General features: G+C 43.9%; 1 protein-coding gene across 4 annotated transcripts in view; it reads right to left on the reverse strand.

Moving 5' to 3' along the window:
* Window positions 1-26,083, reverse strand: part of POGZ (pogo transposable element derived with ZNF domain) — a 2,357,128-nt gene that overhangs the window by 1,178,797 nt on the left and 1,152,248 nt on the right. For all 4 annotated transcript variants that reach the window (XM_044080634.1, XM_044080633.1, XM_044080632.1 and 1 more), the window contains one exon: window positions 2,055-2,345. In XM_044080634.1, coding sequence (XP_043936569.1) covers window positions 2,055-2,345 — 291 coding nt within the window. The remainder of the gene's footprint in view (window positions 1-2,054; window positions 2,346-26,083) is intronic.

The raw sequence follows: 26,083 nt of genomic DNA on the forward strand, positions 1-26,083 counted from the left end.
ACAGGGGTCCAGGGAAGTAAATAGTGTGGCAAGAAATAGCCAGGGAATTGTTATGTCTAGTCTTGTATAGGCCCTAGGGCTGATAGCCTAGTACCAACCTATGAACCTATTTGCTGCGAAAATAGACAGACGAATAGTTCGGGGGTTGAATAAGGCACAAAACCGACAGCGAGGGATGTCGTGGTCTGGGCCTAAGCAAGGAATGCAGTACGAATGAAAATCTTTATGAGGTATTTGCTTTCCACAGGTAAGACAATTGTTAACTTTTACTGACATCGGTTAAGAGCAAAAAAAAAAGGATCCCCAATGGGGTACTTAGCTTTTTTCGAAGACTTCGGTTCTGAAACTCGAAAACGAAAATTTCAGGAGTCGACTGACCACCACTTGTTGAACTACTTTTGCTTCAGGCACCGCGCAGCAAGAAAGACTGATGTAATAGCGTTGGCTGCATGTTTTATAACCCTGACGACCTGACGTCATGGAAGAAGAGACAGCATCCGATGCAGGAATCCAAGACTCTGGTATTCAGGCCAGCTGAGGACTACCTGCAGGCAGATAACCCAAATGTAATGACTGCAACAGTGAAGCATGAAGAATATCTGGTTCCTTATTCTTTTCATGGTACAATAAAAAGCAGTAGTGTCAGTTGTGCAGCATGTAGCACACCAGGCAAGGAATGTAAAGGTGAGAGCTACAGTACTTGAGCCAGTCGATGGGCCCAGCAGGCAGGATTCCCAAGAATCAGAACTGCAACAGTGAACTATGCAGAACACAAATATCTTGCAGTTGGCATGGTTTAACCTCCCATATCCTCCATTTAAAGCTTTATCTAAAATTCAAGATGCAAGTCAAGAAAGTGACGTACTTAACTGTTAGAAAATATAGATCTGAACTTCTGATTTTAGTGAAACAGGATCTTCTCAAAATCCGCATTCACGTTTTATACAATGTATGTGTAACACTAAAATAAATGAAATGGGATATAACTTAAGATTATCCAAACTCAACCTGCTAATATATGACATTTCTTCCACCAACATAACTGGATCAATTAAAATCACTGACAAAAATGTCACTCAAAACAGTCAAGCATATGCAGTACACAAGATTTGGGAAGAAATACCAATACCAACAAAGACTACCTGAAGAATGTAGTCTCGCTAAAGATTCCAGTTGTATTTTATATGGCTGGAAAAGTATCGGCACTCTAATCTGTAAAACCACATAGGCTCATAGATTGTTACAAGGCTAATGACCATCAGGGTCCTTACAAGCCTATCCATGGACCCCCAGACTATTTGGTTCCAGAGTACTATGGGTGTCTATATTGTGTGTGTGTGTGTGGGGGGGGTTATGTCAGTAGGGAGGTAACTAAGAATTTGTTTGGAGGGGGTGTTAGTTAGGATAATAGCTTTATTCCTGATGGCCTTTCTCTATGAGGGACATAAGGGGCCAGAATGGAGGTAGATTCACAATTTCCCATCCAATTGTCAAGATTTCACTTGAATAAGTTTTAAGATGAACTCTGTTTTACATGAAGAGCCTATTCCACAGTGTGGGGATCCTTTAGGACACATATGTCTCTCTCTATCACGTTCTGTTTGTCACAAACAAAGTTCAGACCCCTGAATATACTGTTTCTGGTGGCATTTGTTTTGAGCATGTGTAACGGATCATCAGGGCTGGGTCTGGGGAAGCCCTGTAACCCAGGCAAAGATCCCATCTCAGCAGCCTGGAGGAGAATCAGCTTGAATACACAGACAGCCTTTAGGTGATCAGTATAGGAGCAGGCTATTCATGCCATGCATTCTCCTGGTGAGAAACCTATGTAGCCACTCCACCTTTTGCATCATTGTCTCACAAATAAGCAGCTACAGAAAAGTAAAAAGTGAAAGGCAATTACTAAGAAGTGTTAAACACATTTTTGCTTCAGCAGTGAAGTTTTTTAGAAAACAATTTAAAAAATGTCAGTTTTTATTATTATTTTTAGAGAACATTTTTACAAAACATGGCCATTTTATTTTGTGGCATAAAAAACTGTAAAAATGACTTACCCAGCTTTGCCGCTGTGGACTGAACATTTTGTACAGGCTTCTGTACAGCTGCCAGGTGTGTCACTGCTGGTGACTGTGAAGAATTCAAAGTGACAGGTGTCTGGGAAGGTGGTTTTGCTTGCTGCTGTGTCTGTGGAACTGTGCTTCTGATGGTAAGTGTGGCAGGAATAACTGTTGTGAAAGTGTTTGTAGTGGGTCGGACAGACACTGTGTTACCTGGTCTAACTGGAGTCACAGGTGAGAAAACCTGAGGAACACCCACCTGTGGTTTTACAAACTGTGTACCAGGAGCTGCAAACAGAAGTAAAAACAAGATTGTAAAAGTTAGACAATCAAGCCTTGCTTATACTATGTTTCCACTCTACATGGACTAAACAAAACACAAACTGAATTGAGCAACATTTTCCAACATTCAACACCATAAAAATATTCATTGGCACTACAACAAATGAAATGCAACCAAACAGCTGATTAACTCTTGCTTACAAAAAGAGAGAGAGAGAAGAAAAATTGTGCCCAATAGGAATGCTTTTTTAAACAACTTTACAAAATTATCACTTTAGTCATAGGTGCACACACATTAATACAAAAAGAAAAACTGTATTAGCATTTTTCCATTTACATAAAATACACATCACATTTTTTTTTTATTAACTGTATCAGTCCAACATCCCATAATTTGCTCAGTTCCTGCCATCCCTTAAACCTCACTTTTCCTCTGGAATATCACTGTACATGTATTGTTCCCACAAATTCAATTAATTTCTCCAATATTCTCCTTGCCTTTTTTAAAGATCCCTCTTTCAGTTCCTTTCTCTCTTTTACAATACTCAGTGAGTCAAATACAGTTGGTTTAGGCTTTGATTTCCATTTTCTAGTAATTGCTTTTTAGGCAGCCAATGGAATTAAACACAATAACTTACCATGTCTATGCAATACAGATCATATATCCCAGCTCAAAAGAATAATTTCCTTAGTGTAGATCAATGTGTGTGTGTATGTATCTTTAAGAAGCTATCTAAGGGCTTGCACAAGTGTATAAATACTGAGCACGTACGTGCGAGCCTGAGTGCCACTCTGTAGTAAGCTGCTGAGATGTAAGCATGTATGTCTATAAGGTCTGTCTGTTAATCAGATTGTTTATATTTTTTGATGCTGCTATCCATTCTGATGTGACCAAAACAGGTCCGAAACGAATTTCAGATATTAAAACTTGCTCAAATAATTTCTTATTCACAAAATATGAAATGAAGCATACGGAACACTCTAATCGATATTTAAATAAACTGATATGTTCTATATTGATAAAAATATTCAAATTGCTACAGAAAATGTTTGAAATAAAGTTCAAATTGCATAAAATGAATAAAATAAAAGGCAATGACTGCATATTTCGATAAGCATGTATTTTTTGTATTAATTAAAGATATTGGAGTTATCAGACGTGTATGAAGTGTTTGCATGTTTGTGTAGTATTACAGTAAAGTTATTTCACAAGATACAGCCATTTCACAGCATATTTCGCAAATTACAATATTTCGAAATGTACATTTGAATGCTGCTGTGTGTGCTTGTTCACACATAACTACAAGGGCCATATTTTTAGTGCGTTTGGGCACAATTTGTTGGCATGGCTGATGGATTTTGAAAACCCAGTGCACTTGTACTTGACAATAATATTGCAGAGAACTGGACAGTTGTTGTTGTGTCTTTCGGCTTTTCCCGGTTAGGGGTCACCACAGCGGAACTCCGGTCCGCTAATGATTGGCAGTTGATTTTTACGTGCTGAGTTGCCAGCCCTAATGCACAACCTTCAACGAAGGTATGCCCATTCACGCATGTCTCCCCATAGAAGACGCTCTAGCTGAGAGTCAAACCAGTCAGCGTCTTACTGTGAGGCGACAACGCTACCGCAGCACCACCACCGCAGTGTTCGACAATATTTTCATACAGGCTGCATTTTCTGATAAAGATGACCATACAAAGGCATTTATTCTACTTAATTTAGCTGGGTCACAAACCATTGAAAGGGAGCGTTCATTTGGGTATGCATCAGCTTTCTTTGCAGGAGAGGGGGGGACCATCATACTGTTGTATTGGCTGAGTCAAGGGAGAACCCCAAGTGCTTAAAAAAAGAAGTTATGTGCTTACCTTAACATTCCATGTGTGTTGTCCATCTCAACCTTTATTCTCACTGATGGGTTGGGATCCGATCCTTTAGATCTGTCTCAGCCATTTCAAAAGTTTGAGGTTTTCAACAAGCTCCCTTGCTTCCTCAGATCTTGTTTGTCCCTAGTACTCTTACAGAGATAGCTTTTAATATATATAAGAAAATGGGTCTATCTGATTATTGCTGGCCCATGTAACAAATATCTTCCATTTACTTACAGTTTTTGTGTAGATGTTTTATAGGAAGATAACAAAATACGTTTGACTGGAGAGGAAAGGTGGGGGAACCTGGCGATCAGGGGAACTGGAGCAGCCAGCCAAGATGTTAGTTTGAGATTGTCCAGGTTGGGATGAACCATTCCTATGGGGTGAGTCAGAAGGTCCAGAGCAGGGTCCAGAATCCATGGTTCATCCTGAAGAAACCAAATTTGATGAGGCCAATAATGGGCAGTCAGGACTATTGTCATCTCCAACAAACTTGCTTTCTGTAAAAACTTGGGAATTAAGAGGAACTGGAGGATAGGCATAAAGAAGTCCCATATGCCAATTGTCAACAAGTGCATTCCTTGGTGACTTCCCCGTGGGAGGGATCAGGGTAAAATAGTTGTGGCACTTGGCACTGGTGGGAGATGTAAAGAGAGCACAGCAAGGCTGGCCCCATTTCCAGAAGATCTCTTCTGTAACTTTTCAACTGAGGGACCACTCGTGTGGCCATAGTATGGCTCTGCTCAATTTGTCTGCAATCACGTTGGATTTCGCCAGAATATGCGTTGTATCAGAAAGCGGTTGGAAGATGTAGCCCACTGCCAGACCCTCAGAGCTTCTCGACAAAGGGGTAAGATCGGGTTCCCCCCTGTTTATGTACCAAACTACAGACACGTTTTCTGACTGGATTGCTATCATTCCTAGAGGAAATGTGTCTTGAAATACTTGCAATGCTAAAAGCACTGCCCTGATCCCCAGGATGTTTATGTGCAAATGAGCCTCGTGTTCCTGCCAGATGTCTTGAAATTTCTTCCCTAAATAATGCCCCCCAACCCTATCGGGGAAGCATCCATGGTCACTGTGGCCTGGGCTTGAGGGAGGATGAAGTGACAGCCTTGAGATACTAAGAGAGAGTGAATCCACCATTGAAGATACTTTTTTGCAGCAGATGTTTATCGTGATTTTGTGTGACTTTAGAAGTTCTAGGATTGACCATTGTGTGGAAAGTAACCACTGAAGTATTCTCATATAAAGACAAGTTACAGGAATGAGTATGGTTGTCACAGCCATTATTTCCCCCACTACCTGGAGAACCAGTTTTGCAGAAGCTTGCATTTTCTTGATTAACAATCTTACATAATGGCAGAGATTGTCTACTATGTCTTGTGGGAGTCTTGCTATAAATGTAGTTGTGTTTATTTCTGGTTCCTATGAAGACTAAGTTTTGACATGGCTCTAGAGTAGATTTTTCATAGTTTATGGTAATACCTAGGGAGGAACAGAGTTGAAGAGTACAGTCACTGGCTTGTAGCAGAAGATGCCTGGTTGAAGTGGTTATGGGGCAATCATCCAGATAAGGAAACACCCGGAATCCTCGGTGTCTCAGGTGTGCCACCACTACTGCCATGCATTTGGTGAACACTCTGGGAGCTGTAGTGAGACCAAAGGGCAGAGGTCGAAAATGGAACAGACTGGCTATTAGCCAGAAGAGCAAGTACCTTCTGGATCGCCTTTCCATTCGAATGTGGTAGTAAGCATCCTGAAGGTCTATAGAGCACACCCAATTGTCTTTTTCCATGAATGGAAGTTTCGACTGCAGTACTACCATCCAGAACTTGGTCTTTTTCACAGATCTGTTCAAATTGCTAAGGTCCAAAATGGGTCTCCAGTCCCCTATTTTCTTTGGAACTAAAAAGATACTTGAGTAAGTTCCGGATCCTCTCTAGTCTGCTGGCACTTCTTGGATGACTCTTTCTTAGCAACTTTTGGATTTCTAATGCTGCTTGTTCCTTTTGACTAGGTGAAATGTCTGGAACTGACATGTACAGGAGTGGGGGAAAAAGGGAATGACATATCCTTCGGATATTATGTCCTACATCCATATGCCGTTTGTTATCTTTTGCCAGGTTTCGGGGTGCAGGGACAATCGACTCCCCACTACCTCCAGAGGCGAGCAATCGGGCACTCCTTCGGGAGTGCTGATAGGGGTCTACCAGAGAAAGATTCTCTGGAGCCCTGATTCTGCAGGCTCCCCCTGCCACAAGGGTGGCGTCTTCCAATATTGTTCCCCCTCTGCTTCTACGGCAACTTTCACCTTGCATGTCCTAGAAAGACCTTTGTGACTTTCTGAACCACATTTTCCCACTACCTCTCCGACTTTTGGGGAAGGGTCTGGTAGGTGTGGAAAAACACACTCCAATAGCAGACAAGGTCTTGCCTTCCTGTTCACACCTGTAAGTGTCTCTAACTTTAGGCCTGAGAAGAGCCATCAAAAGGGGCATTAACGAAAGAAGACTTGAAAGGCTCCGCAAAGCTGCATCCAGGCCTGCCTCCTGAGAGAAATGACTGAACCTGCCGCTCTACTCTTTCCATCTGCTGTATATGATATGAACCTTGCGGATGAGTTCACAACTGAATTGAGGGTGGTGAGCTGAGCGTTGACTTTATCTGCTGCCATGTCAGCTACAGCTCCTTGAAGGGAGTCTGACAGTTGCTTCAAGAGGTCCCTCTGTAATCTTGTGAAGTGGGTAAAGTAGTTCAGTGACTATAAGGCAAAGGTCACTGACAAAAAGAAGTGCTTCCCATACCTATCCATGGTCCTGGAAACCTTATTTAGAGGATGGATAGAGGAACTGGTCTCAGATGGCTCCTTTTGGTGGCTGCCGCCACAACCATGGCATCAACTGCTACACCCTTCATCAACAATGTCTTGTCCACAAGGGTTGTAATGTACTTAGTTGGTCTCCTAAGAGTAGCTTCTATGGCGTCTGGGGTCTCCCAAGCCTTCTGAGAGATTAATTCAATAAGCTGATTGGAAGGAGGGGTCACCCAAGAGGTCGAAGGGTGAGATCCAAAGGGCTTCAGATAAACCGACTCCTCAGCCGAAGGGAATGTGGACTGCCAATCACCTCTCTGCTTTAAAATTTCCAGGTTATCTCCAAAGGAGACTTCTTCAGGAGGTGACCGTGGGGACCCATCTGATTTATCAAGGTTGGTATGAGATATGATAGACTCCTCCAGGGAGTCAAGATGCTTCCGCTTGCAGATCCTCTTCTGAAGGACCTCCTCAGTGGGATATTCTGGGGAGGTTTCAGAAGAGGGGGTGTCCCTGTTGGACATCCTGAGGCCTGGGGTCTCTGTGGTCCTGTCTTTGCAGAGTGGCAAACAAGTTCTTGGAAGATAGGGCACTGCATTATGGGTAAGGAAGGATGCCCACTAGCTTTGCTGAAGACCTTGAGCTTTTGAAATGGCCAAGACGGATCTGATGGATCGGATCCAACCCATCAGTGAGAATAAAGGTGAGACTGACAACATCACATTGTAAATTTAGAGAAATATGCAACCCCCAGACAAATATTACAATGGAAAGGCACTTATTTTACACAAGGGATAAAAAGCCTGGTGAAACGTTTGCAGCATATATGACAGACTTGAGAAGTAAGGCTAAAACGTGCAGATTTGGTGATTTAAGGGATGAGCTGATAAAAAACAGACTTGTGTGTGTCATTAAGGATGATGGTGTGAGAAAGATTTTGCTTTGTGCCAGTGATTTAACTTTGAATAAGGCCATTGAGATTTGTCAGATATACAAGCTCACAGAAAAACACACAAATATGCTTACAGGTGAGAAATGCATGCTTCCAGTAACTTCTAGAGCTCATGTTGATAGTATGCAGCACATGATTAAAAGAAACAGGCCCAAGCACATGGCTGTAACTGTAGCCCCCACAATACCCACTGGTAAATCCCAGAGCTTTCCAGCAAGTTCCAGAGTTCACATAGTCTCAGTGAAGCATAAGAGTGAGTCAGCAAACCCAAAGCATGGGCTCCAACCTAGTTTCATTGCCAACTGTCATAACTGTGGTGGAAGTCATGAATCTAAAAGGAAAAAAATGTTTTGCTTTTGGTCAGTAATGCCACAACTGCAATAAGTGGAATAATTTCAAAAGGTTTTGTAAATCAAAGGGCATACATTCTTTTATTAAAAGGGAATATGCAAAAAAATGAGCTGATCAGTTAGAAAGCTGCAACCCTACTTTTTATGTTGATGGTGTGTCAGTGCTTCATGAAAGTCAATGCAGCAGATTTAAGGGCAAAGAATTAAGTATTTTGTACTATTTGAATAAATGGAAAACTCATGAATAAATGGAAAACGCATAGAGCTCAAAGCTGACACAGGTTCCAAGTGCAATATTATGTCTGCAGAAACCTTTGCTAGAGTATGTGCTGGTGAAAGGCTTGATTTGACAGTGCGTGTGTGAAGCTTGTTTCTTATGAAGGTGAAGAAATCCAAACTGAAGGTTCAGTAGTGCTTTTATGGGGTCTATATTATAAGATCGACAGTTAAAAACATTGAACACCATATGGTCAATGTCTTCAAACATCGAACTTATAAAAACAAAAACAAAAAAAAAAGAAAGAAAAAGAAAAAAGTACCCTAACGGGTTTAAGCAGGGGAGCAAGCCTCCCTGCACCCCCCACTACTTAAATATACCAACTCCAAGACTGCACTATATTGCAGTAAACAGAAATCTCCCCTTACGGAGATTTTTTGTTTACACGTTCGATGTTGTGTACTTTTGCTATTCTCGTGTCGACAATATCAGCTTCGATATTGTCGGCTTTTGAGAATATAATATAGACCCCTTTTATGTTACTCTACTGGGGGAAGTTACAACTTATTTTATGTGCTCAAGAGGCAGGTCCAGTCATTATTAAGGCTCAGAGACACGTTTGAAAATGGGACTGCTTTCATTTAATAAGGAAGTCCGTCATGTTAGCTTGAAAGATCACCATTATACTTTCGCCCAACATATTTTTTCTACCTATGCTGATCTTTTTGAAGACAAACTAGGCAAGCTTACAGTTGTGTACTCCATGAAGTTAGACCCCGATGTCAGTTCAGTTATCATGCCAGCCCGGAAAGTTCCAATAGCTATGCATAACAGAGTCAAAGCCGAGCTAGATAAAATGGTGCAGCAAGGTGTGATTTGTCCAGTAGATAAACCAAGTGAGTGGGTATCTTCCATGGTGTTAGCTCATAAGAAAAGCTCAGATGACATCAGAATATGTATTGATCCACGAGATTTGAACAAAGCACTAAAAAGAACTCATCATCCAATACGTACAGTCAAAGAAGTCGCTGCTCTGATGCCAAATGCCACTGTTTTTCTGTCTTAGATGCAGAGAGTTAATTTTGGCAAATTCTGCTTGACAAGAAATCAAAAAATCCTTACTGCTAACAACGTTCAGTACTCTGTATGGCAGGTACAGATTTTTGGGAATGACATTTGGGATAAATTCTGTAAGTGAAGTCTTTCAATGTGCAATGGAGCAAATTATTTTTTGGGTATCCTTGTGCTATTATAGTTAGACGACATACTAATAGGAGATAATGGTGAAGCTAAGCATGACAGAAACCTCAGAAATGTTCTGGAAAGAGCACGTCAAATGAATCTTAAGCTCAATCCACAGAAATGCAAATTCAGGCTACATGAAGTTATTTATGCTGGCCATTTATTTACCAATTCAGGCCTATGACCAGACCCTTCTAAGCAAACAGCCATGGCAGCTCCAGACAATATTCAAGCCTTGCAACGTTTTCTTGGCATGGTTAACTAAATAGGCAAATTCATTCCAGACTTGAGTCAAATATCAGCACCTCTCAGAGGGCTGACATGTAAGGATGTATCCTGGTCTTGGCTAGAACAGCACCAAAGAGCATCTGATGTCCTGAAACAGAGAACTGCCAGTCCACCAACTCTCAGATACTACGATGTCCACAAGCCAGTTACTCTTTCATGTGATGCTTCGAAATTTGGTTTAGGTGCAGTCATTATACAAGAGTGCAACCTGTTGCCTATGCATCGAGAACTCTTACCCAAACTGAAATGCAGTATGCTCAGATCGAGAAAGCTTTTGGCAATTGTGTTTGCATGTTCAAAGTTCCATGACTATATTTATGATAGACATATTCAGATTGAAACAGACCACCAACCTCTAGTCACTACTTTGAGAATGCCTATGCATACAGCTCCAGCCAGATTGCAATGTCTGATGCTGAGATTGCAAAAGTATAATTTTGCTCTTGTCTACAAGAAAGGCAAACTTCTTTATCTTACTGATAGATTGTCCAGATAGCCCAGAAATGCCACTGAACAGCATGAGAATGAGAACCTTGATTTTGAGGTAATGGAAGTGAGAAAATTTTCTTCCACATGTCTTGATGAGCTGAGAGGTCATACAGCCACAGATCCAGTTTTACAGAGACTCAACCATTTCATTCAACAAGGATGGCCATCAAAGCAATCTAGTTTACCTCAAGAAGTGCAAGTATTTTCCATACAGATGGCATCATAATGAAAGGTCTGAAATTAATTGTTCCAAAGTCATTGCAACAACAGTACATTGCTATCTTGCATCGTGGTCACTCCGCACCAGTCTCTGCCAAAAGAAGGGTGTGAGGTCTAGAATTTTGGCCTTCTATGTCACACGATATTCAAAGAGTGCTATCATCTTGCTGTGTGTGTAACAGTACTAAGTCACAGGAACCCACCCCTCCAGTATGTCCTGTTTACTGCGACAAGGTCTAGATCTCTGGATCGCGTGGCTGTGAAGGAAAGGGACCTCTTCAAGTAGAGCATGTCCAACAGCTCAGGGTCTGATATGGCCCCGCATGCCAAGCAGAGATCGCCTCTGAGTAGATGATATGCCACAGAGTGCAGCTGGAGCTTTCTAGATGGTCAGCATAGGGCATCTGTTCTAGGCCTGTGATTCCCCTAGTGAGGTATCTCTGCGGCCCCTCCAGCTGTTGCAGATGTCCTGCAAGGCACATACCAAATGGGGAGCTGCACTCCACAATGAATCCAATGAGGGATGAGCACAATGGGACAATGACTTTCTTTTTTCTGGATGAAAAGCCCCTAGCGATGAGGTGTGCCACACAGAAGGACCTCCTGACTGTTGTGGCGATGTGGCTATCGACGGTGAGACCACTGTCCACCCGTTTCCCCAAGTCTCTCATCACACCTTCGGTGCTTAGTGTGCTGCCACCTATGTGGTAATTCATGGGTACATGGTCTTTCCCAAAGGGGATAACTATACATTTCTTGGCATTAAGCTTGAGCCCATCGCTCTGGCACCACGAATCTGATTCTGTAAGGCCATTTTATAGAATATCCACATCATTTGGGGACCCAATAATGGCTCCCAGTTTGCAGTCATCTGCGAACCTTGTTAGCCAGAGTCCCTCAGTGCTGGCCTGTACTTCAGAGAAGTAGATGCCAAACAAGAGCGGTCCCAGGACTGAACCCTAAGGTACTCCACTTGTCACCTGTCTGGAGCTGGATTTGGAGTCGGCTACGTTTACAGTCTGGGTTCTGTCAGTAAGCCAGTTGGCAACCCATCGAGTGACATAGGGATTTATGCTCAGCTTAGTAAGTTTATCTATGATTCCAGAGTGGGGGATGGTGTCGAAGGCCTTGGTGAGGTCCAGATAGGCTGTGGGGACCGCCTTAACCTCGACCACAGCTCTGAAGACTGGTTCAAAGAAGTCAATCAGGTTCAGGAGACAAGATCGGCCCTTCATGAACCCAAACTGAGTGGGGTCCAGTGTTTGAAGGTTGCCAATGTCTTTGTTTATAAGTTCCACAATAACGCATTCCATGCCCTTGCAGATCAGGCTAGTCTGACCGATGGGATAGTAGTTACCGGGATCCAAGGTGGATCCCCCCCTGTGGAGTGAGATAACTGCAGCTGTGCACCACTCAGTGGGCACGAAGCCTGAGGTGAGGCTATGATTAAACATGACACTTAGGTGAGGTGCCAGTTCATTTTGCAGTTCATGCAGTACACAGCCCAGGATGTCATCTGGTCCCATGGATGCTGCATTCCTAGCCTTGGAGAGTGCGGTGTCTACCTGTGTGGCCATGACTACCGGAATTTGGCAATCCCTTAGCATTGAGATGGGCCCCTTAAGGGTGTGAGTGGGCGTGAAGTTGGCACTAAATCGATCTGCCAGGATATTGGCAATATCCTTGGGATCCGTATATTTAATGCCATTCTGTTGTAGCTCAGAGCAGATCTGAGCATTGCCATTTAGATTATTGACATAACTATAGAATGCTTTGTGGTTGTCTTTGGAATCTTTGGCAATTTTATTTTCGTAACTAGCTTTCGAGGATTTTATGAGGGATCGCAGCTTCGTACTGAAGCTGGTAAGGGAGTTTTTTACATCCTGGGATTTTCCTCTTTTCTGCAACAGTTTCCTCCTTCTGTTGTACAGTTTGTTTTTGGCAGGGGACTACCAGATTGGTTTCCTTTTTTTGGAGGAGAGTGTCTTGGCTCTATTTGGGATGGCACGATTCATGCACTAGTGGATGTGCTTGTACAGTGCCTTAGTGTAGGATTCAATAGTTGGTCTTTCAGCTCCTGTCTGCATGGGCGTTCTGAAGTTCGTCACTTCTGACTTGAGTAGAATGAAGTTGGCTTTGGAGAAGTTTTTTTACAGAGGTTTCCTTACTGGGGGGTTGGGGTGGGATGTGGATGTCAAGGGTGATTTGCTTATGGTCAGACCTGACCAATGAGGGGGTGACCACTGGTGTGGAGCATCTATCTCCAGTGTTGGTAATGACCAAGTCTAGGATATTGGAGCCCCTGGTGGGACAATGGATCATTTGATCCAGGGCATTGGAATCTATGAATACTAATGGTCAGAGTATATATATCTACATGTTTTCTGATATGCATATATCTATATATGACAACATATACATATTTATATATCTATTTCTTTCTGTAGCTGACATTCATGTATATATTTTTTATATTTTTTATATATTTCATACATATTTTAATATATTTCATGAATCCATATATGCTCATCTAAGAATTGATATTGTCTTGAACAATTGATGAATTATTGCATAGCTAGGCACACGTTGCTAAAAACTAGATATGTTTTAGTTGATCACTTTAAAATGTTTATAGCTAAAAGCATATAGTTCAATGTACTATATATCAGGCTTTGTTTTGCTTTGTTTAGCTTAACTCTTCATTATTGTCAAAACTATTATAAATCCATATTAGTGTTTCTTAGGAGTGAGCTATAGCTTTATCTTTCAAATGACTCTAACTTACATCTCAAAACAGAAGTTTTTAAGTAAGATTTGAATGCAATGAATTGATGTTAAGTACATTATTATTTGATTATTTAATTGAATGAAAGAAAAAGCGGGAAATTAAGGAATGTTTCTTGCTATATAAGCCTTTAGCTTTTTACTAGTTATTGTAACCTGAAGAAGCATACAGTCCGTATGCGAAAGCGCTTGTTATTTTTATTTTTAATAAAACCATCAGTTTTGTATCCTTACATCGTGGTGATCTTTGCTTGGTGTTCCTGGGAATCTATGAATTCCAAGAACCGTTGGGAAAATGTGCTGGCACCCGAATAGTTTCCCAGTCAGTGGCAGGGTACCCAAAACCACCCAGTACCAGGGCACCTGGCTGTATCCCAATACCCTCCAGCATGTTTAGAAAGGTGCATTGAGAATCCCGGGGCATAGTGGAGGATCCGCACCAAGCCGCAATTTGAACCGCAGTCCTACCCAGTGTTAGTTGCACCTGGAGAACTTCATAAATGTAGATATTCAAGAGTATTCACAGCTGCAGTCATCACACTTGGGGTTATCTGCCTGCACGTAGCCCTCAGTCGGCCCAAATACCAGAGACTTGATATTTCTTAGTCAGATGCTGTCGCTCCAGGACTGACGTCAGGTCGTCAGGGGTATAAAAACAGGCAGCCAAAACCATTACATCAGTTTTTCTTGCCCCAAATGTCAGGAGCCCCCCAAACAGGAGATAAGTTATTGGTGGGGAAAACACCACCAATAAAAAGTAAATATCAATACCCCAAAAAGGGGTGAGTAATAGCCACAGAGAAGAGAGAGAAAAACCAGGGGGCTGGTGGGAGGGAAACCAGGACTGCTACAATGAATACACTCAAACATCTACATTTATGGTAAGTGTACACAACTGTACTATGTTCTTCATGTTTCACGGTTGCAGTCTGGTAATGGAGTTTTTTGCTTGGGTGGATTCCCAAAGCTGAAGAAGGGTGGAGGAAGTCAAGAAGAGTTAGGGCTGGCTAGTATACCTTGCAGGACTGCTGTTGCAAAACCTGTCCTGGATTTGGAAAAGATAGGCAGGTGGTAATGCTTGGTGAAGGTGTGTGCAGAACTCCAAGTAGCAGCTTCCAGGATGTCCCTGGTAGGGACTCCCCTGAGAAATGCTGTAGAGGTAGACGTTGCCCTAGTGGAATGTGTTCTGACCCCCTGACGGGTTGGTTTCCCATGGCGCTTGTAGCAGAAATGGATGCAGTGTGTTATCCATTTGGAAATTGCTTGTTTTGAAATGGCCTTGCCCTCTGCCCCTGTTGCAAAGGTGACTAGTAACTGGTCAGACTTTCTGAAGGGCTTAGTCCTAACAAGGTAGAATCTGAGCTGTCTGTGCACGTCCAAGGAGTGCAGGATCCTTTGGCAAATGGATGGATTGGTTAAGAGCCACACTGGACACCACTTTAGGCATAAAGGAAGGGTTAGTCCTGAGGGAAACCCTGTCAGCATGGAAAATAATGAAGGGTTCCACAGACATAAGTGCTTGTAGCTCAGACACTCTTCTAGCTGAAGTGATGGCCAGAAGCAAGGCTGTTTTCCAAGAGAGGAAGTTTAACTCTACCGATGCTGCAGGTTCAAAGGGGGGAAGCATGAGCTTTTCCAGTACAAAGTTAAGGTCCCAAGCAGGGGTGGGTGCTCAACTTGGCGGCCTTAATTTGTTTGCCCCTCTCAGGAAAGTACAGTTGTGTACATTTACCATAAATGTAGATGTTCGAGTGTATTCAATGTTGCAGTCATTACACTTGGGTTATCTGCTTGCAGGTACCCTCAGTCGCCCTGATTACGAAAGTCTTGGGTCCTGCGTCAGTTGCGGTCTCTTCTTCCGTGACGTCAGGTCATCAGGGGTATAAAACATGTAGCCAACGTCATTAAATCAGTTTTTCTTGCCCCAGAAGTCAGGTGCCCCCTAATGGGAAGCAATTAAATCTATAAATATACAAGGTTATGCCTCAAACAAAAAAGCAAATACACCAAAAAGCTTTTAAGCATTGAAAAGGAGAGAAGTGGTATAGCCAAATGAAGTCAGGGGGCTGGAGGGAGGGTAACCAGGACTGCAACAGTGAATACACTCGAACATCTACATTTATAGTAAGTGTACACAACTGTACTATGTTCTTCGTGTTTCACTGCTGCAGTCATTACATTTGGGTAGATCCCCAAAGCTAAGGATGGGAGGAGGAATTTAGATAGCATTAGGACCAGCTATAAGGCCCTGCAAGACTGCAGTGGCAAAGCCAGCTCTGGATTTAGAGAAAATTGGCAAATGGTAATGTTTGGTGAAAGTATGTACAGAACTCCAGGTAGCAGCTTCTAGGATGTCCCTGGTAGGTACGCCTCTGAGAAAGGCTGTAGAGGGAGATGCAGCCCTGGTTGAGTGGGATCTGATCCCCTGTGGGATAGGTTTTCCATGGTGCTTATAGCAGAAGTGAATGCAATGGCCTATCCATTTGGAGATAGTTCGTTTTGAAATAGCCCTCCCCTTTGTCTCTGCAGCAAATGCCACCAGCAGTTGTTCAGATTTCCTTTGAGGTTTAGACCTGTCCAAGTAGAATCTAAGTCATCTGTGCACATCTAAGGAGTGCAGTATCCGTTTCCCTTTGTTCTGTAGATTAGGAAAGAAGGTAGGCAAATGAATGGACTGATTAAAGGCCACACTGGATACCACCTTTGGCATGAAAGAGAGATTGGTCCTGAGGGACACCCTATCGGAATGAAAGATGATAAAAGGCTCTACAGCCATAAGGACCTGTAATTCAGATACCTTTCTTGCTGAAGTGATGAAGTGATGGCTAAAAGGGAAGCTGTTTTCCAAGACAGGAATTTTAAATCTGCAGTAGCAGCTGGCTTGAAAGGAGGAAGGGTGAGTTTCTCCAATACAAAGTTAAGGTCCCAGGCTGGAGTTGGAGCTCTCCTGAGTGGTCTTAATTTTTTTGGCCCCTCTGAGGAACTGCTTGAGCAGTGGAAGAGAGGGGAGGGGAGGTTCTGTGTTATAATAAGCTGAAATGGCTGAGGCATGAATTTTTATTGAGGAAAAAGACAGGCCCTTGTTAAGCATCTCAGTTAAGTATTGTAAAATCTGAGGTAAATTGGACACTGCTGTGCTCATCCCTTGAGATTGGTTCCAGGCACAGAATCTTTTCCATTTTTCAGCATAAGATTTTCTAGTACTAGGCCTCCTTGCCTCTAAAATGACATCCCATCACTGGTTTACTGAGGGATGGTAAAGGAGAGCTTAGGTAATTAGCCAGGCTGCTAGGTTTAGTGTTTGAAGCTGAGGGTGCAGAATCTGACTCTCCTGCTGAGACAGCAGGGTAGGTGTCTGAGGCAGGTGCCATGGGGCCAACAGTGACACACTGCGCAGGAAGGGGTACCAGTGTTGGCGTGGCCAGGCTGGTGCACTCAAAATCATCCTTGGTTTGTCTTGGTTGATCTTTAGTAGTACTTTGGGAAGCAGAGTCAGAGGAGGAAAGGCATAAACTGTTTTTTCCAGCTGAAGGACAGAGCATCCACTTTCTAAGCTTGTTTGTGGGGAGTCCTTGCACAAAATTTTTCCAATTGATAGTTCTGGGGGGAGGCAAACAGGTCTATATCTGGGCTCCCCCACTTGCTTGCCAAAATGTTGAAAATCCTTGGTTCCAGTTTCCACTCATGTGGGTCCATGAGGGTTCTGCTTAGTCCATATGCCAGATGTATTTAGTTGTCCTAGCAGGAACTGAGCTTGTAGATGTACTTGGTAGCTCAAGGCTGTGTTCCACAATGCCATGGCTAGTCTGCAGGGGGGGGTAAGAATGTGTACCCCCCTGCTTGTTTATGTACCACATAACAGTGGTATTTGTCAGTCTTTACCATTAATTGTCCTGGAAGAATGTGGTCCTTGAAAGTTGTCAGAGAATTCTGTACAGCTAACATTTCTTTATGATTGATGTGAAGGTGCATTTGAATTAGGTTCCATTTGCCCTGAATGCACTTCCCTGCAAGGTGTGCCCCCCCCCCCCCATGCATAGTCTGATGCATCTGTTGTTAGGGTTTGAGCGGCAGGGGGTAGTGTGAATGGTAGTCCCTTGTTTTGGTGGCAGGCCTCTGCCCACCAAAGGAACTCTAGGCATAGACAAGGAATGATAGGAATCACTGCTTCTAGATCCTGAGAATGTTGACACCATAGGCATTTTAGATACCATTGTAGTTTCCTCATATGCAGTCTTGCATATGGAATTAGAAGAATGCATGAGGCCACGAACACCAAGGCTTGTAGTATTTGCCTTGCAAATAGCATGTTTTTTGACCACTTGTTTGAAGTAGGTTGTCAAGTGAATTTGTTTCTCTGGCATGAGGAAAGCCATCTGGGAAGTTGTATTCAAGCCTGCTCCCAGGAATATAAATTGTTGACAGGGTACCAGGTGTGATTTCTTTTCGTTTATCGTGTACCCCAGACAAGTTAGCACCCTCTGTACAAAAGCCAGATGATTCAAAAGTATGTCCTGGTTTTCTGCCTGAATTAGACAACTGTCCAGGTATTGGTATATTTGAATATTTCTTTGCCTGTAAAATGCAATGACTGGAGCTAGGCACTTTGTGAGTACCCTGGGCGCAGTAGATAAGCCAAAGGGCAGTGCAGAGAACTGATAGTGCATGTAGCCTGCTTTGAAGCGTAGGTATTTTCTGCAAGATTCCCTGATTGGGATGTGCAGGTATGCTTCCTTTAAATTTAGTGTTGCCAACCAGGCATCTTTGCTTAGCATAAGTAGCAACTGGTGAAGAGTCAGCATCTTGAATTTTGGAATCACCAAAAAGATGTTTAGAGTAGGCAGGTCCAGGATAGGATGCCATGAATTGTCTTTTCTGGGTAGCAGGAAAAATCTCCAGTAGAAACCTTGTCCCTTTTTCTCTTCTTGTACCAACTGAATAGCCCCTATGCTTAAGACAGAGATTCCTTGCATTTGGGCCTCTGCCCACAGCTTTGGAGGTAGATTCGGCCAACCGCTTGGAGTTGGTGACGTATGGAAGTGAAATCTGTATTCTTGGGACACTATAATTAAAACCCATTTGTCCTGGGTAATGAGTCCCCAGTTCTTTGCATGAAGTGCAATCTTTCCCTCAAAAGGGGCAGTCAGTTGATAAGTGCTTGGAAATTTTAAAAAGAAGTCATTGAGACAGTGTACCACAGGGGGAGTTTTATTACTCCCAAATTTGGAAGTGGAGGGCCCCCCCACTGCTTAGTCCTGTGCGTCCCCTGGGACTGAAGCCTGGGTGATCTGCTGGATCTGGGTCTGGAAGAGGCAGGAAAGGACCAATTTTCAGAAGGCCAATGCCTACTAAATCTTGGAGGTTGTACTTGTAAAAAGTATTTAACAGTTTGCATAGATTTAGCTTTTTCCTCCATCTTTTTAAGAACTTCTTCTGCCTTGCTGCCAAACAGGTGGCCCTGATTTAAGGGAGCATCCAGTAATTTTGCTTTAACATGCTCTGGCAAGGATTGCTCCTTAAGCCAAGCATGCTTTCTAAGTAAAGACCCAGTTACCGCAGCCCTGCAAGATGCCTCTAGTGAATCAAAACCACACTGCAATGTATGTTTATCAACTTGTTCAGCAGAATGCATAAAAACCTGTAAATCCTTATTTTCAGCACAATCAGGAGTTAACATCATTTTCTGTTTAAGCAATCCAATAACATGCAGCTGATACTTTAACATATGAAACCGGCAATTCAAGGCCCTAGTGGCAAAAGTTGCAGAAGTGTATACCTTCTTACCCCATCTATCCAGCGCCCTGGAGTCTCTATCAGAAGGGGTAGGATTTTTGACAGTAGTAGCTTTAATGCCCTTGGGTCCCTGTGAAATGATTTCAGGATCCACAGTAGGATTTTTGAAAAGGAACTTGTGAGAGTCAGGAACCCTGTAATATCTATCAGATTTTCTGGAAGCAGGTGGTAAAGAGTAAGGGGCCATGCTAGATTCCGAAAAGGCATCATCAACAATGTCCAGTACAGGAGGTATAGCTAAAGGCCTGTGCTGGGGCAGGAGTAAGAAAGCCCTCTTTTTAGAATCAGAGAAATCCTGACTTTCACAACGAAAAAGCTCCCTGAGAGTATACAAGGTTTCACCAAAAGAGAAATCCTCTGTGGGGGAAGCAGAGGGAGTAGAGTCCTCAGCATCAGAATCCTCATAGGTAGATAAGGGTAAATCCTGATCATCATATGAAACAGAAATTTCAGAATCCTGGTCAGAAGTATCATAAGCAAACTCAGTCCTAGGTCTCTTAGAGGGGGAAGGTTGGCTTCCCCTAATTAAAGTAATAAAGTCTTCTGTCATTCTTATCTCATTTGTTCTTTAGGCATAGAGGCCTGACCATGCGGTCTGGGCGTCAGTTTCCTAGGCATGGTTCGAATTTTAGGCCTTGAAGAAGAAGATGGAGCCGGTTTAATATGCAAGTCAGTAAAAGTTTGAATACACCCTCAGAAGCCAGTGCCTGCACAGCGGCTCCAGACCCATCCAAGGTAGAGACATCTGCAGGTTCCACAGTTGAAGCATCTCGCGGCATACCGGACTCCAAAAGGGTCTCAGTAGGGGCCTGCGAATATGAAGTAGCGGTATCGGGGGCTGCACAAGCGCCTCACTGAGTACCGGCGAACATGGCGGCCAGTCTCTGTCTTTATCTTTGCGTTTCTTTGGAATGTCGGTAGTCGGATGGCTTACCAAAGACATATCAGGATAATTGAACCGAGCACCAAAAAATTTAGAAGCGCAAATATACCGATGACGGATAGTTCGTGGTTTAAATAAGGCACAAAACCAACAGCAAGGTATGTCGTGGTCAGGGCCTAGGCAAGGAATACAGTATGAATGAAAATCTTTATGAGGTATTTGCTTTCCACAAGAAATGCAATTATTTACTTTTACTGACATTGGTTTAGAGCAAGAAAAAGTTTCCCCAAAGGGGTACTTAGCTTTTAGTTAAAGACTTCGGTTCTGAAACTCGAAAACGAAAATATCAGGAGTCGGCCGACCGGCACTTGTGAACTGCTTCTGCTTCGGGCACCGCACGGCAAGAAAGGCTGGTGTAATGATGTCGACTGCATGTTTTATACCCCTGACGACCTGACGTCATGGAAGAAGAGACAGCAACTGACGCAGGCCCCAAGACTTTGTTAATCAGGCCGTCTGAGGGCTACCTGCAAGCAGATAATGTAATGACTGCAACAGTGAAACACGAAGAACATCTGTTTGATAAGAGAGTGTGAGAAGAAAGGTGGTTCCATGTTGTAATGAGCTAAAATGACTGAAGCATGTATCTTAATGGAGGAGAAAGACAGGCCTTTGTGGAGTAGATCTGCTAAGTAATCCAGGATTAGAGGCAGGAAGGGCAGAGTTGTGCCCTCTCCTTTAAATTGAAACCAGGAGCAGTACCTTTTCCACTTATCAGCATGGGATTTTCTTGTACTAGGTCTTCTGGCTTCAAGAATGACGTCCAGTACTCGTTTGCTTAGGTTTGCTGGGGAAGAATTCAAGGAATAAGCTAGGCTGCAAGATTTAGGGTTTGCAGTTGTGGATGCAAAATCTGACGGCCGCGGTGGTGCAGAAATTAGCGTTGCCGCCTCACAACAAGAGGTTCTCTGATTCGATCCTCGGCTGGGGTGCCTTCTGTGTGGAGTCTGCATGTCCCCCCTGTGGTCGTGTGGGTTTCCTCCCACATCCCAAAGACATGCTGTAGGTGGATTGGACCATCTAAATTGGCCCTATGTGTGAGTGTGTGCCTTCTGTGGAAGGTTGGGCTGGCACCCTGACACCGTAAAACTCCTCTGCCAATAATGAGCAGATAGGTGATCCACCGTGGCAACCCCTAACCGGGAAAAAGCCGAAAGAAGAAGTTGCGGATGCAAAATCTGTCCATCCTGCTGAGAGAGCAGGGTTCGGTTCGGGTCTTTTGTAAGTGCCAGGGTGGCACCGGTAACAGGCTGCGCAGGAGTGGGTACCTGTGCTGGCGTGGCCAGTCCGGGGCAATCAGAATTGTCCTTGGGCTGTCCTGTCTTATCTTGAGTAATACTTCTGAGATGAGGGGCAGAGGGGGAAAGGCATAGACTGAGAGATTTACCCACTGAAAAGATGGGGCATCCACTTTCCAGGCCCTGCTGTGAGGGTTCCTGGTGCAGAATTTGCTGAGTTGGTGGTTGTAGGGGGAGGCAAAAAGATCCACCTCTGGGGTCCCCCATTTCTGAATCAGTAGGTTGAGGGTGCTGGGTTCCAATTGCCACTTGTGGGAGTCTAGGAGATTTCTGCTCAAGTCTGCCAGTGAGTTTTGTTTGCCTGGCAGGAATTGAGCTTGCAGATGGACTTGCATGTCCAAGGTCATGTTCCACAGGGCCATGGCTAACCTGCAGAGTGGGTTTCCCCCTGCTTGCTGATGTACCACATAACTGTGGTGTTGTCTGTTTTTATTAGAAGCTGTCCTGGAAAGAGTAGGGATCTGAAAGATGTCAGGGTGTTCTGCACAGCTAGCATCTCTTTTTGGTTGATGTGCAGATGCAATTTGACTTGGGCTCCAGTGGCCCTGAATGCATTTGCTGTCCATGTGAGCTCCCCAGGCACAGTCTGATGCATCTTTGGTTAGGGTCTGTGTGGCGTGGGGTTGAGTAAAGGGCAGTCCTTTGTTGTGGTTGCATGCTTCTGCCCACCAAAGGAACACTGTCCTTAGACAGGGTATGATAGGAATGACTGTTCCAGGTCCTGAGAATGTTGGCACCAAAGACTTTTTTCAAGTACCACTGAAGTTTCCTCATATGCAGTCTTGCATATGGAATTAGCAGTATACATGAGGCCATGAGCCCTAGGGGCTGCAGTATTTTTCTTGCAGACAGCTGGGTTCTGGTGGCCATTTGTTTGCAGTAGGCTGTCAGATAGACTTGTTTTTATGAAATGAGGAATGCCATCTGGAATGTTGTGTTCAAGCTTGCTCCCAAGAATATAATCTTTTGACTGGGTACCAGTTTTGATTTCTTTTTGTTGATGGTGTGCCCCAAGGAAGTGAGAAGGTTTTTCACACGTCAGGTGTTGCAAAGTACAGTTGTGTACACTTACCATAAATGTAGATGTTCGAGTGTATTCACTGTTGCAGTCATCACATTAGGGTTATCTGCCTGCAGGTAGCCCCCAGCCAGCCTGGATACCAAAGTCTTGTGATTTCTGTGTCGGATGCTGTCGCTCTTCCATGATGTCAGGTCGTCAGGGATATAAAACATGCAGCCGACGCCATTACATCAGTTTTTCTTGCCCCATATGTAGGGTGCCCCCAAAATGGGAAGCAATTATATGGTATGGAACACCCCAGCAAAAAGCAAATACACATGGTATAAGATATGACAAACCAAAATAGGACAGGTAGAAGCAAAGAGAAGTCAGGGGGCTGGAGGGAGGGTAACCAGAACTGCAACAGTGAATACATTCGAACATCTACATTTATGGTAAGTGTACACAACTGTACTATGTTCTTCGTGTTTCACTGTTGCAGTCATCACATTTGGGTTGATTCCCAAAGCTAAGGAAGGGTAGAGGTAGTTAAGAAGCATTAGGGCTGGCAATCAGGCCCTGTAAGACTGCTGTGGCAAATCCAGCGCTGGATTTAGAAAAGACAGGCACGTGGTAGTGCTTGGTGAAAGTGTGTACAGAGCTCCAGGTTGCAGCTTCCAAGATGTCCCTGGTAGGGACTCCCCTGAGAAATGCTGTAGAGGTTGAGGGTAGCCCTAGTGGAATGAGTTCTGATCCCCTGTAGGGTAAGTTTCCCATGGTGCTTGTAGCAAAAATAGATGCAGTGTGCTATCTATTTAGAAATGGTCTGCTTTGAAATGGCCTTGCCCTCTGCCCCTGCAGCAAAGCTGACTAGCAGCTGGTCAGATTTTCTCAGAGGCTTAGTCCTGTCCAGATAGAACCTAAGCTGCCTGTGCATGTCCAGTGAATGCAGGATCCTTTCCCCTTTATTTTGAGGACTACGGAAAAAAGTTGGCAAATGAATGGACTGGTTTAAAGCCACACTAGACACCACCTTGGGCATAAAAGATGGGTTAGTCCTGAGGGAAACCCTGTCCACATGGACGTTAATGAAGGATTCCACTGCCATAAGGGCCTGCAATTCAGACACTCTTCTTGCTGAAGTGATGGCTAGAAGTAAAGCTGTTTTCCATGAGAGGAATTTCAACTCTGCTGTAGCAGCAGGTTCAAAGGGCGGGAGCTTTTCCAATACAAAGTTAAGGTCCCAGGCGGGAGTGGGAGCTCTCCTGGGGGGGGGGGGGGCCTTACATTTTTGGCTCCTCTTAGGAACTGTTTTACCAGAGGGTGAGAGAAGAGGGGTGGCTCAGTATTATAATGAGCTGAGATGGCAGAGACATGAATCTTAACTGAAGAAAGGGATAGGCCTTTGTGGAGCATTTCTGTTACGTAATCTAGTATATGAGGTAAGTTGGGCACAGTTGTGTCCGTTCCATTAGAATGGCTCCAGGAACAGTATCTTTTCCACTTTTTCGAATAGGATTTCCTAGTACTAGGCCTCCTTGCCTAAAGAATGACATCCAGCACCTGCTTACTGAGGGTTGCCGGTGATGAGTTCAAGGGAGTAGCCAGGTTGCAAGGTTCAGGGTCTGTAACTGTGGGCGCAAAATCTGGTCCGCCTTCTGGGACAGCAGGGAAGGAGTCTGAGGCAGATGCCATGGTTGTAGCACTGTCAAGACTGCGCAAAAAAGGGTACCATTGCTGGAGTGGCCAGTCTGGTGCAATCAAGATTGTCCTTGGCTTGTTCTGTTTGATTTTTAGTAGAACCTTCGAGAGGAGGGACAGTGGGGGGAAGACATAGACTGAGAGGTTTCCCAGGTGAAGGACAGGGCATCCACTTTCCAGGCTTGGCTGTGGGGAGTTCTTGTGCAATATTTGCTCAACTGATAGTTTTGAGGGGAAGCAAAATGGTCCACCTCTGGTGTCCCCCATCTGTTCCTCAAAAACTTGAATATTTTGGGTTCCAGTTTCCACTCGTGTGGGTCCATGAGATTTCTGCTTAAGTCGTCTGCCAGTGAATTTAGTTTGCCTGGCAAGAATTGAGCTTTTAAGTGCACTTGGTTGCTCAATTCTGTGTTCCAGAAAACCATGGCTAGTCTGCACAGTGGGTAGGAATGGGTTCCCCCCTGCTTGTTTATGTACCACATAACTGTGGTGTTGTCTGTCTTTACCAATAGTTGTCCCGGAAAAATAAGGCCTTTGAAGGCTGTCAGAGCATTCTGTACAGCTAACATTTCTGTTTGACTGATATGCAGGTGCATTTGCTTTGGGTTCCATTTGCCCTTAATGCACTGCCCTGCATGCAAGCCCCCCCCCCCCATGCACAGTCTGATGCATCTGTTAAGGTTTGGGAGGCAGGGGGTAGAGTGAAAGGGAGTCCCTTGTTGTGGTTGCAGGCCTCTGCCCACCAAAGAAACTCTGTCCTTAGGCAAGGAATGATAGGAATCATTGTTTCCAGGTTCTGAAAATGTTGACACCAGAGACTTTTTAGGTACCACTGAAGTTTCCTCATATGCTGTCTTGCATATGGAATTAGTAGAATGCAAGAGGCCATGACCCTAGGGCTTGCAGTATTTTTCTTGCAGATAGCTGGGTTTTGGTGGCAAGTAGACTGAAGTAGTTTGTCAAATAAATTTGTTTCTCTGGAGTGAGGAATGCCATCTGGGAAGTTGTGTTTAAGCTTGCTCCCAGGAATACAATCTGTTGGCTGTGTACCAGCTGTAATTTCTTTTCGTTGATGGTTTACCCCAGTGAAGTTAGAAGTCTCTTTAAAAATGCCAGGTGCTGAAGTAGCAATTCCTGACTGTCCGCCTGAATCAGGCAATCGTCCAAGTATGGGTAAATCTGAATTATTCTCTGCCTGCAAAATGCAATGGCTAGAGTTAGGCAGTGTGTGAATACCCTGGCAGCAGTAGATAAGCCAAAGGGAAGTGCAGAGAATTGATAGTGCATAGAGCCTGCTCTGAAGTGTAGGTATTTCCTACAAGACTCCCTTAAGGGGACGTGCGGATAAGCTTCTTTTAAGTCTAGGGTTGTTAGCCAGGAGTCTTTGACTAGCATAGGAATCAGCTGTTGGAGAGTTAGTATTTTGAATTTTGGAACCACCAAAAAGGTGTTGAGAATAGACAGATCCAGGATAGGACGACAGGAGTTTTCTTTCCTGGGGATCAGAAACAGTCTAGAATAAAAGCCTTGTCCCCTTTGTTCTGCTGGGACAGGCTGAATACCCTTGACACTAAGAAGAGAAAGTACTTGCTTTTGGGCCTCTTCCCACTGGTTTTGGGGAAGGTCTGGCCATCCACTTAAGATTGGGAGCGAGTGGAACTGGAATCTGTTTCCCTGGGAAACAATGTTTAAGACCCATCTGTCTTGGGTAATGTATTCCCAGTTTTTAGCATGCAGGGCAAGTTTCCCTCCTAAAGGTGCAAGTACTTGGGCATGGCTTGGAG

Source organism: Protopterus annectens, chromosome 8.part0 (genome assembly GCF_019279795.1).
Source record: "Protopterus annectens isolate FY-2018-M chromosome 8.part0, PAN1.0, whole genome shotgun sequence".
In the NCBI taxonomy this organism is placed as follows: domain Eukaryota; kingdom Metazoa; phylum Chordata; order Ceratodontiformes; family Protopteridae; genus Protopterus; species Protopterus annectens.